Below are 13372 nucleotides of genomic sequence, written 5' to 3' on the forward strand. Positions count from 1 at the left end.
GGATAAAGAAAATATGGTATAAACGTATAATGGAACATTATAATCTTAAAAAAAAGAAGGAAATCCTGTCATATGCTACAACATGGACGTTATGCTAAGTGAAATGAAACAATCACAGAAAGACAAATATTGTATGCTTCCACTTATATGAGCTATCTATAAGGTGAGGTAGTCAAACTCATAGAAGCAGAAAGTAGAATGGTGGTTGACAGGGGTGGGAAAGGGAAATGGGGAGTTGCCATTCAGTGGTATGGAGGTTCAGCCATGCAAGATGAAAAAGATATAGAGATCTGCTCTACAGTAATGTGCATATAGTTCATAATACTATACCATAACTTAAAAATTTGTTATGTAGATTTCATGTTATGTTTTTTAATCAAAACTTTTAAAGAATGTACTAAAAAAGCTGAGACTATTTTGAAAAACTAGTAATAATTATTAAGATATGGCTTAAGTCTAGCTTTGCCAACATAAATGAAAAAAGTAACGTTTCAATGGGATGTTATAAACCCACTAAGAATAATATTTTCAAAGACTATATACTGACATGGGAAAAGTTCTGTTCATTCAGCCAGTTAACAAATACTATGTCAGACCTTGGACTGCGTGCTAAATATAAAATAATGAGCAAGGAAGATATGATACTTGCTAGTCAAGAATCTTACAGTCAAATGAGAAAGGCAAACAAAGATTACAGTGGAGATATACTTGATACAAAGGATACAAGGAGATAACTAAGTATATAGCAAGGGAGTCCTACCTCTTCTATAAGAGTCAGAGAATGTTTTGTAGGAAATGTGACATTTTAAGCTCTGATCTGAAAGATACATGGTAACTAGCCCAACAATGGTTATGGGTGGAGACATAAGCAAACTAAGGACCCAGCACATAGAAATGGCCAGGGAAGACAAGGGTGTGTGGGGAGGGAGGACATACCAAATTTTATGTATACCAAAGACCTAAATACATCTGCACAGAGTAAGACTGGAAGAATATAAAAGAAAATATTATCAGTCCCTAACTCTGGTTGTAGAATTAGAATTCTGAGTAAATTTTCATTTTTTTCTATTTTTCTTCTTTTCTATATTTCCTGAAGTAATTAATCATACATTACTGTTTACTATTTATTGATGAAAAGAGTATTATTAAAATAATACTTTACTATTTACTACATTTGGGGAAGAGGTTGTTTTTGTTTTAAATCTTAGACAAGTCTCTTAGGACCTAATTTATTCATTTGGAAAATAAGGCTAATAACATATAACTTCACAAAGTTTCTGATTTGGATCATATATGATAACGTGTAGAAAAGTGATTTTGTGGTTGTTGGACCTAACTCAGTATCAGAGCCACCAGATAAAAGGTATTAAGACAGAATTGGAGGACAGTAGATCAGGAGGATGAAATGTGGGCCTGATGAAGTTGGTGTGCTAGTTACTAACATTTTGCCACCCCGCCTCTTTAGCAGTGATGATAGTCAATGCCAATCAAGCCCGATTTTTTTTTTTCCTCACTGAGCTTAGACCCAATCTCAGAATCCTTCTCAGCATAACTGAGACAAGTGACTCCAGGAAGTCACTTGCATAATGGCACACTACTTGAAACCTTTTGCCATCACCAGCCTTAGAATTCCAAATATGAACACAATCAATTACATAATTTTTAAAAGGTAGCTTGGTGATTAAAATGTCCTCTTTAATTTACATTTTAACTTTTAAATGCTCTATTTTCTGTTAAAAAGTACATCTTATAGCACTTCTAGAGGTTTTGATTTAGTATTTTTGTAAGCCTGTCATTTATCTGTTATACCAGAAACAGAATAATTAGGGGACTATAGCATTTTACAAGTATATTTACAGATATTTACAAATGGTCAAGTCAGATACATATACACCTTTTGACTGATTGTCACTTTTTCACAAAATGGAAAAAATGAGTTTCTTACCTTTCCTCTGGAGTGTCTACATGAAATGTTCTCTCTATAACAGTGGTCCACTGGAGACATCTGATAATAAATGTGTTTGGCTTTGGTCGTTCTGTTTTCATTAACTGGCATTCTAGAAATAAAATAAAATGTCTCTTTGAATATACTTATACTTAAACCAAGAAGTAAACAGTTGAGAAGTACAGAGTTCTATTCTAAACAAACCACTGCAACCTTACCGATTTCTATGGATCTCCACTCAAGGCTGTTTGTTCATAACCTAATTTCAGTATTCCTTTCCAATCCATCACCCATTCTGGTCACATGCTCTATTAACCAGCCAAATTGGACTATTAAACTTTCCTTAAATACATCTTGCTCTTTCCTCTATCTATACCTTTGATCCAGCTAATACTACTATTTGGAATGTTTTCCATTTATTTTACCCCTAACCATATGTAATCCCCAACAGCCAAAAGAATACCTGTCCTTCAAGTCCAGATCAAATTCTACTCCTTCCATGAAGCTTTTTATAACAACCTGGTCCTAGACTGACAATTCCCCAAGCTATATTCTCATAACATTCTCACTACATTCTCCACTCTACATTCTCATTATTTATTATTGTACCCCTCATTTTTCACTTAGCATAGAGTATCTTATATTACTATTTATCATTTTTAAGAAGGTATCCTTATCCCTACCTAGATTATAAGCCTTTGACAGTATGCACCCCCTAAAACTCTTAGTAATCTATAGTACCTAGAGCCAGTCAGTCAGAAGTGATAAATTCTGTCAGCAATTATCTATATCTAGGAAGACTTCAAAGAAAAGGAACATAGCATAGTGGCTAAAAGTATGGATTTCAACACTACTGTGCCTGGATTCAACTTTTTTTCCTACCATTAACGATGCAAGCTTAGACAAGTCAATTAATTTCTCTGGTCTTCAAGTATTAAATGGGAAGCAGTAAGAGTACCTACATCAGAAAATTGATGTAGGGATTAATAATACATAATTGTAGTACTTAGCATGGTGTGTGACACAGAGTAAGTTTTCAATAAATGTTAGCTGCTATTATTAGGTGTACACCTGAGCTACACTCCAAAGGATATCTGGTATTGGACAACAAGAGAAAATAGGATAGGGCTGTCTGCTGACACTGCAACAGACAGTGTTGTTGAGGAAATGCACTGCACTCTCTCTCTTTAGGGGCTTTTGTCTAGTTGTGCCTTCTGCCAGGTATTCTTCCCCTCACACAACCCCACAGTTAACTCCTCACCTCCTTCAAGTCTTAAATCAATTCTAATCTTCACATTGAAGCCTACCTCAACCATGCCACTCAGTAATGAAATCTGCATCCTTTACCCAGGACACCCCAACTCCTCTTACCTGCTTTACTGTTTATTTCCCATAGCATGTTTTCATCTTTGTGCATATGAGATGACTAACTTAATATCTTTTTTATTTACTGTTTCTTCAACTAGAATATAAGCTCTACTAATATATTGTTAGCACTGAGAACTAACATATAGCACTCAATAAGCATTTTCCAAGTGAGTGAATTCTGACAGTAATAATCCAACAAGAAGGTAATTTTGATGATACAGGAAAGAGGAGAAAATTTCTGGAGCAACTTTCTTATATAGTCAAAAAGGGATAGGATTCACTAAACAAGTAGACGGCTGGCTATAATCAGGAGTATAGAGAACTTAGTGATGCAACAGGAGAGAAGATAGGGTAAAGGAGCCCAGAGCTGGTAGAAATTATTTGCTCATTGCTTCTACTTTTCCAAGGAATTAGCATGTAAAGCCATCCTTAAGAATAAGTTTGGAAGAGGATGCACTTGGGCTCTGAGAAAAGAGAAGATATATAATAGCCTTCTAGGAGCAAACAGACTAGGGAAATATCCATGACTGCTAAACAACATTAAGGGTCCAACGGAATTTAATGATTAAGAATTTAAAGTACCACCAGGGATAATGGTTGTATATTTTTCCCCAGATAACTTCAGTTACATGGGTGCAGATGGGGAATACAAAGGATTGCATTTAAGCAAAGCTATATTTTAACTAAGTAAGTTTGAAAATGCAAGAAAGTGAAACAGAATTCAGGATGCAAGACAAGGGAGTGGTTTAGATAATCAACTAAGGAACTAAAAATGGGTAAGGAGGGAAGTGAGAACTTGGTGGTATGTAAAATAATGAAAAGGTAATAGAATCGACAGATCATAAAATCCATCGTTTCACAGTTAAATACTTAACGTTACACACTTTCTGAAACATGAATGCTAAAAAAATCAAATATAGTATGCCAATTTATATTTTTTGTTTGAAATACAAAAGTTTTAAAATACCAAAGATATTATACTAATTTACACCAATAAAGAACCACATAATTTCCCCCAACTTACTCTGCCTGTAAGGTACAGACTCAATCTGATTCTCTTTGAAGCCCATTGTTCCTTCCTGTTTCCTTCTTTATAAAATTCCTATCAAGCTTCCAGCCAATGGTTCACTATACTGTCTTGCAGATGTTTAATCAATGTTAATTTGATGTCCTAGCTAGATGAATTACTTAAAAGTTAGGAATTATGTGTACGACTCTTCCTCAGAGCACCTACAGCAGTGACAGCACATAAGGGTACACAGTAAATACCTGATGATTGAGTAATTGACCCATTGGTGTTTTTTGTTTTTGTTTTATTTTTGGCCTTGCCACGTGCCTTGTGGGAATTTAGTTCCCCAATCAGGGATCATCGAACCCGTAGCCCTTGCAGTGGAAGCACAGAGTCCTAACCACTGGAGCACCATGTAATTCCTGCCAATTGGCTTTTAATGTAAAGAATGGAGAACAGACACTTAAAAAGAGGGACAGTCCTGACAGAAATACTCAAGAGTGAACCATGGAGTAAAGGGACACAGGAAGAACAGAAAAGGAAAGAAAGAATGCCCACTCTAAGGTTCACCTATTTAAGCTTTACTTAAGTTTTCCATTGTGGTGATGTCAAAGTAATTAAGATAATAGACTTTAGAATACCAGATTCAAATCTAGCCTCTATCACACACTATCAGCTATTATTACCCAAGGCAAAGTACATTAAGCCCCAAGATTTTCTCATCTTTAAAAGCACTATGAGGAATTAAAGTAAACTTTAAAAGAAGCATATTTTCAACACTACACCTAAATGAAGTTTAAATGCTATAAAGAACTTCTTAATGCTATAAATGTAAAAGCTATTTAAAAATACTATGTATGAGATTCTAAGTGGTTATTAATTACTGCAATTCATGAAAAGGAAAATAAAAGTGATTACCATTCCCAAGCAAACTACTAAAAAGTAACATTTAGAAAAGAATAAAATATTTGTATTTATGAATATAATTGTTTTGGAAAAATATTAAAATAATAATAAAATGACATAAGTGGTTATTCACACCATGCTTGTTTTGACTAAATATGCTAAGTATTCATGAATCAACAACATATATGAAATGCCAATTATGGGCCAAGCACCAGATTCTGGGCACAGTAAGTAAGAAAAATGAGTAAGAAACTGTACAGGCTTACAGCATATATTAAGCTCTATTTTTAATCATTCTGTGTAATTATAAAGTAATATTCTACTAATGGTATAAAGGTTTTAATCAGGTCCTCCTGAAACCTCTAGCTAAACAAAAATGTTACATGTAATTATGGACATGAAGAATAGAAATAAACCTATATGTTTACAGGCTTCAGTATGAAATACTCTGTAAATCAATCCAACTTCTAAATAATACCCATTAGATTGAAACTATAGAAGAGAGAAGTGGCTAGCAAAAGGGAGTCCACAATATTCAAGTGACAGTCGAGTCAACATCAGAAGAGAATATCTACCACAATGCCTCAGGGGTTACTGCTGTGCATAAACAGATATAATTAAAGAGCTGAATCCAAACTCAAAACAGTTGAAACTTTAAATTACCATATTAAAATAGCTGAGCCAGTAAACAGAAGCACTTTGGGTTCTTTCATGTTAGTCATAACATGGAAACATGAACATATCATACAGTTCTATCTAAAATGAAGAAAAATATGCCATGAAAGTTTTCAGAACATGGTGCATGTCTGAAAACACTTATTTTGAAGAGAATTCTTAAAAGGGACAGGGTTAATAAATAGGCTGGCTAATACTTCTTTAGAAGAATATTTTCCTTTTTATTATGTAAAGATTCCTAACTCAAGGTAGGACAATTTTTTTTTTAAGTAGAAATTTTGGATAGAGATTCTAAAAAGCTATTAACCAAACGATTATCTATGACTTCTGGAACAATTTAATATGCAGAAATAAAGCAAGCATTCCTAGATAAAATGTCAGGTAGGTAGGTTTTATTATATCATATCCCATGATATTTTTCTTTTTTCAAAAAATTTTTATTTTATATTGGAGTACAGTTGATTAACAATGATGTGTTAGTTACAGGTGTACAGCAAAGTGATTCAGTTATACACATAAGTATATATTCTTTTTCAAATTCTTTTCCCACTTAGATTATTACAGAATATTGAGCTGAGTTCCCTGTATTATACAGTAGGTCTTTGTTGGTTATCTATTTTAAATTTAGTACTGTGTACATGTCAATCCTGAACTCCCAATCTATCCCTACCCCCACCCCATCCATTCCCTCTGGTAACCATAAATTCATTCTCTAAGTCTGTGAGTGTTTCTGTTTTGTAAATAAGTTCATTTGTATCATTTTTTCTAGATTCCACATATCAGTGATCATATAGTAGCTCTATTCTTAGTTTTGAAAGAAACCTCCATACTGTTCTCCATAGTGCTTGTACCAATCTATGTTCCCACCATCAGGGTAGGAGGGCTCCCTTTTCTCCACACCCTCTCCAGCATCTATTGTTTGTAGACTTTTTAATGATGAACATTCTGACTGGTGTGAGGTGGTATCTCATTGTAGTTTTGATTTGCATTTCTCTAATACTTAGTGATGTTGAGAATCTTTTCATGTGCCTCCTGGCCATCTGTATGTCTTCTTTGGAGAAATGTCTATTTAGGTCTTTGGCTAGTTTTTTGATTGGGTTGTTTGTTTTTTTGATATTGAGCTGCATTTGCTGTTTGTAAACTTTGGAGATTAATCCTTTGTCAGTCACATCATTTGAAAATATTTTCTCCCATTCTGTGCAAAAGCTTTTGAGTATAATTACGTTCCATTTGTTTGTTTTTCTTCCCATCACTCTGGGCAAAGGATCGAAAAAGATTTTGCTGTGATTTATGCCAAAGAGTGTTCTGCTTATGTTTTCTTCTAAGAGTTTTATAGTATCAGGTCTTACATTTAGGTCTTTAATCCATTTTGAGTTTATTTTTGTGTATGGTGTTAAAGAAATGTTCTAATTTCATTTTTGTACATGTAGCTGTCCAGTTTTCCCGGTACCATTTATTAAAGAGACTATCTTTTCTCCATTGTATACTCTTGCCTCCTTTGTCATAGATTAACTGACCACAGGCGCATGCATTTATTTGTGAGTTTTCTAACCTGTTCCATTGATCTATCTTTCTGTTTTTGTGCAGTAACATACTATTTTGATGACTGTAGCTTTGTAGTATAGTCTGAACTCAGGAAGCCTGATTCCTCCAGCTTCCTTTTTCTTTCTCAAGATTGCTTTGGCAGGCCTTCCCTGGTAGTCCCAGTGGTTAAGACTCCATGCTCCCAATGCAGGGGGCCCCGGTTGAATCCCTAGTCAGGAAACTAGATCCTGCATGCCGCAACTAAAGATCCCGCATGCCGCAATGAAGATCCGGCATGCCGCAAGTAAAAAAGATCCTGCATGCCATAACAAAGATCTCACACATGGCAACAAAGATCCCGCATGCCGTGACTAAGACCTGGCATGGCCAAAAAATATTTAAAAAAATGATTGCTTTGGCTATCCAGGGTCTTTTTGTCTCCATACAAATTTTAACACATTATTGACTGGGGGATTTTGGCAGAAACTAATGCCTGTGGCCGGTGATTTGTTATGTAAGTGAATACTTAAACACCCACATTTGAGTAAATATCAACAACTTTTTTGCACTTAATGTATTTATTTGAAACTCTGTACATATCTTACTAAAGTATTCTAGTACTTCGTTCAAGTGTGATACACAGTATAGCAATCACCTCTGTGCAGAGGAACAGAACATCTATTACAAAAGAGCAGAACCTACACTTTCCGGTGGCATTTTTTAGTCCTGTGGGTATTATTTCCTCTAGAACATGTTATTTTCTTTTACCTGATAGTCAACAAGGTGGATCTTTGTGGGTGGCTCTTTTAAAAATGCCACAAGAAGGACCAGGTGCAGTACTACCACTACATTCACCAGAATGGTCAGTTACACATTCTCTAGCTACTGCTAACAAAAATTGCTTGTAAGTCATTTTACTCTGTGCATTAAGGCTACAATTAATTTTAAATGCATTGAATAAACCACAATTACTCAAATAGAAGCCCACTTTCTTATACCATTTTCAAGTTTCCTGGAGGATACTGAAGTTTGCCAAATATTGATCAATCGATCAACTCCTTTCATATATTTATTATACTCTAATATACAAGTGGGCTTAGTTATCTGATGACCAGTCCTCCTGTCTTCCTTTCCTGTAGATGCTATGGAGGTGTCATGAATTGTTGTCACCAGGCGGACTAACCTCTTGTCTTTCCATATAAGAATAACGTCTCCCTTCCATGTGAATGTCATTTCTCCCCTCTGTAGATTTTTAGATTTCTCCTTTAATTGGTTTGGTAGACCAGGATTCTCTCTTATAGTCCCACAAATTCTGGTTTTATTTTTCAACAACATTTCAGATGTGGACACACTGTTGTAATAACTGTCTTGGTAAATATGGTGCCACGAACAAAGATAAGGTTGTAGGACTGATAATATTGTTTCTTGCAATTTCTTTCCTTCACCTGTGTAAACCCCAAGTTTGCATATATATCAGTTTCACATTTGCTATCCATCCTGACCAAAATTCCATATTTTGTACATTTTCCAGGATTATAGGTTTTGAATCTAAATCATCCTCTCCACAAGTGATGGCTCTTGTTTGGGTATACAGATGGAAAATAATCCAGAAGAGGTTTAACTTTTGAAATTCTGTCTGCAGGAAGCAGAGTTTCCAAGCTACCATTAAAGTGAAGAAATATCATTATTTGTTCCAAACTTCTTCTCATCATAATCTTTGGAAAGATAGGTGTTTCAAGTAAGGGATCAATCAACCAATATTCTTTCCAGTGTGACTTTATTTGTCCCATCAAAATTATTAATCCAAGAAACTTCTTCATGTCACTATTGGTTACATCACTCCATTTTAAAGCCTTCTCATACTTCTTATATGATTTTTCATTCTGTTCATGATACAACTTTCTTTGAGAAGCAACCAACTTGAAAAAGTCCTTACCAAAAATTAATTCTGTTATTTCACTAACACTTTGCAGGTTATTACATTCAATACTTACACCTGACACATCTGTAAAGTCTTCTAATTTCATGAAATGTTATCTTCAATCCACTTCTGTAGAAGCAAAGGAGCATTCTCCAGCACAGTGGGTTTCATTTCCACTTTCCGAATCAGAATCAATTGCTAAGGGTTTTTATCTTTTTGTTGGTCTAATATTCACACTGTCTGAATCAGAACTATATTCTGAAGAACGATCATCTTCTGAGACAGTAGTATATATGACACTTGGACAATCAGAGAAATTTCGGTGCATGAAATTCACCCACAAATTCTTCTTCACTCAAAATTTCACGATGCTTCATTTTTGAAAATTTTATGGTAATAAACTTGTGTTGATAATATACACAAGGTTAGAACAAAAATCTAACAGAGCAAAATGTAAATACTAATGACAATCGTTAAGTTGTAAAATGAACCCTTGATCAACTTTAGGCTTCTAACAACTTCCCCCAGTGATATTAATTGCATTACTCTCTAAAAACGTATTGATACATCTCCAGTCAATAATGTTCGGGTAACAAAACACGTACTGATATGTCTCCAGTCTATAATGTGTTATGATTTTTTTGTTCTAGTTTGGTAAAAAATGGTAGTTTGATAGGGATTGTATTGAATCTGTTGATTGCCTTGGGTACTATAGTCATTTTGACAATATTTGTTCTTCCAATCCAAGAACATGGTATATCTCTCCATCTATTTGTGTCATCTTTGATTTCTTTCATCAGCATCTTACAGTTTTCAGAGTACAGGTCTTTCGCCTCCTTAGGTAAGTTTATTCCTAGGTATTTTATTCATTTTGATGCATTGGTAAATGGGATTGTTTCATTAATTTCTCTTCCTGATCTTTCGATGTTAATGTATAGAAATGCAATAGATTTCTGTGTACAAATTTTGTATCCTGCAACTTTACCAAATTCATTGAAGAGCTCTAGTACTTTTCTGGTGGCATCTTTAGGATTCTCTATGTATAGTATCATGTCATCTGTGAAGAGTGACAGTTTTACTTCTTCTTTTCCAATGTGGATTCCTTTTATTTCTTTTTCTTCTCTGATTGCCCTGCCTAGGACTTCCAAAACTATGTTGAATTGCAGTGGTGAAAGTGGACATCCTTGTCTTGTTCCTGATCTGTGAGGAAATGCTTTCAGTTTTTCACCATTGAGTATGATGTTAGCTGTAGGTTTGTCATATAAGGCCTTTATTATGTTGAGGTATATTCCCTCTAGGCCCACTTTCTATAGAGTTTTTATCATAAATGGGTGTTGAATCTTGTCAAAAGCTTTTTCTGCATCTATTGAGATGATCATATATGGTTCAATTTGTTGCTGTGGTGTATCATACTAACTGATTTGAGGACACTGAAAAATCCTTGCATCCCTTGGATAAATCCCACTTGATCATGGTGTATAATCCTTTTAATGTATTGTCAGATTTGGATTGCTAGTCCTTTTGTTGAGGATTTTTGCATCTATGTTCATCAGTGATATTGGGCTGTAATTTTTTTTGTGTGTGTGTGGTCTCTTTGTCTGGTTTTGATATCAGGATGATGAGTTAGAATGAGTTAGGGAGTGTTCCGTCCTCTGCAATTTTTTGGAATAGTTTCAGAAGGATACGTGTTACCTCTTCTCTAAATGTTTGATAGAATTTGCCTGTGAAGGCATTTAGTCCTGGACTTTTGCTTGTTGGGAGTTTTTAAAACAGTTTCAATTTCAGTACTTGCAATTGGTCTGGTCATACTTTCTGTTTCTTCCTGGTTCAGTTTTAGGAGATTGTACCTTTCTAATAATGTGTCCATTTCTTCTAGGTTATCCATTTCTTTGGCATATAGTTGCTTCTAGTAGTCTCTTAAGATCCTTTGTATTTCTTTGGTGTCCATTGTAACTTCTCCTTTTTCATTTCTAACTTTATTGATTTGAGCCCTCTCCCCTTTTTTCTTGATGAGTCTGGCTAAAGGTCTATTAATTCTGTTCACCTTTTCAAAGAACCAGCTTTTAGTTTCACTGACCTATTATTGTCTTTGTCTCTATTTCATTTATTTCTGCTCTGATCTTTATGATTTCTGTCCTTCTACTAGCTTTGGGTTTTGTTTGTTTTTCTTTCTCTAGTTGCTTTAGGTATAAGGCTAGGTTGCTTATGAGAGATTTTTCTTGTTTCCTGAGGTAAGAGTGTATTGCTATAAACTTCCCTCTTAGAACTGCTTTTACTGTGTCCCATAGGTTTCTGATCGTCATGCTTTTGTTTTCATTTGTCTCTAGGTATTTTTTGATTTTCTATTTGATTTCTTCAGTGATTTATTGGTTGTTTCGTAGGATATTGTTTAGCCTCCATGTGTTTACTTATTTTACACTTTTCTTCTTGTAGTTGATCTCTAATATCATACCACTGTTGTCAGAAGAGATGCTTGATATAATTTCAATTTTCTTGAATTTTCCAAGTCTCGCTTTGTGACCCAGCATGTGAATAATCCTGGAGAATGTTCCATGTGCTCTTGAGAAGAATGTGTAATCTGCTGTTTTTGGATAGAATGCTCTATAAATATCAGTTAAGTCCATCTGGTCTAATGTGTCATTTAAGGCCTGTGTTTCCTTATTGATTTTCTGTCTGGATGATCTGTCCACTGATGAAAGCGGGGTATTAAAGCCCACCACTATTATTGTGTTACTGTCAATTTCTCCTTTTATGGCTGTATTTGCCTTATATATTGAGGTGCTCCTGTGTTGGGTGCATATATATTATCAATTGTTATATCTTCTTCTTGGATTGATCCCTTGATCACTAGGTAGTGTCCTTCTTGTCTCACCTTTAAAGTCTACTTTGTCTGATATGAGTATTGCTACTCCAGCTTTTTTTTGATTTCCATTTGCATGGAATATCTTTTTCCATCCTGTCACTTTCAGTTTGTATGTGTCCCTAGATCTGAAGTGGGTCTCTTGTAGATAGCATATATATGGGTCTTGCTTTTGTATCCATTCGGCCAGTCTATGTCTTTTGGTTGGAGCATTTAATCCATTTACGTTTAAGGTAATTATCAACATGTACGTTCTTAATGCCATTTCGTTAACTGTTTGGGGTTTGTTTTTGTACGTCTTTTTTCTTCCCTTACTCTTTTGTTCTCTTCCCTTGTGAGCTGATGACTAATTTTAGTGTTGTGTTTGGATTCCTTTTTCTTTTTTGTGTGTGTATCTACTGTAGATTTTTGATTTGTGATTATCATGAGGTTTTGATAGAGCATTCTATATATAAACAAGACTGTTTTAAGTTGCTGGTCTTTCAACTTCAAATGCATTTCTAATCGTCTGCATTTGTGCTCTCTTCTCACAATTCCTGGTTTTGATATCATATTTGTGTGTGGATAATTTCCTATCTTTACTGTGTGTTTGCGTTTACCAAAGAGCTTTTCCATATGGAATTTTTTCGTCTCTAGTTTTGGCCTTTTCTTTTCTGCCTAGAAAAGTTTATTTAGCATTTGTTGCAAAGCTGGTCTGGTGGTGCTGAATTATCTTAGCTTTTGGTTGTCTGTAAAGCTTTTGATTTCTCTGTCGAATCTGAATGACAGCCTTGCTGGGTAGAGTATCCTTGTTTGCAGGTTCTTCCCTTTCATCACTTTAAACATATCATGCCACTCCCTTCTGGCCTGCAGAGTTTCTGCTGAGAAATCAGCTGATAACCTTATGGGAGTTCCCTTGTATGTTATTTGTTGCTCTTCCCTTGTTGCTTTTAATATTTTTTCTTTGTATTTAATTTTTGTCAGTTTGATTACTATGCATCTTGGCGTGTTGCTCCTTGGGTTTGTCCTGCCTGGGACTCTCTACACTTCCTGGACTTGGGTGACTGTTTCCTTTCCCATGTTTGGGAAGTTTTCCACTATTATCTCTTCCAGTATTTTCTCAGGTCCTTTCTCTCTCTCTTCTTCTTCTGGGACCCCTATAATGCAAATGTTCGTGCATCTGAC

The 13372-nt window shown here is 35.0% G+C and overlaps 1 protein-coding gene across 5 annotated transcripts in view; it reads right to left on the minus strand.

The window, feature by feature from the left end:
• The window catches only part of AKT3 (AKT serine/threonine kinase 3), a 397729-nt gene that overhangs the window by 220059 nt on the left and 164298 nt on the right, over positions 1-13372 (minus strand). For all 5 annotated transcript variants that reach the window (XM_067729502.1, XM_067729501.1, XM_067729504.1 and 2 more), the window contains one exon: positions 1946-2057. In XM_067729502.1, coding sequence (XP_067585603.1) covers positions 1946-2057 — 112 coding nt within the window. The remainder of the gene's footprint in view (positions 1-1945; positions 2058-13372) is intronic.

The sequence above is a fragment of the Pseudorca crassidens genome, chromosome 2 (genome assembly GCF_039906515.1).
Source record: "Pseudorca crassidens isolate mPseCra1 chromosome 2, mPseCra1.hap1, whole genome shotgun sequence".
In the NCBI taxonomy this organism is placed as follows: Eukaryota; Metazoa; Chordata; class Mammalia; order Artiodactyla; family Delphinidae; genus Pseudorca; species Pseudorca crassidens.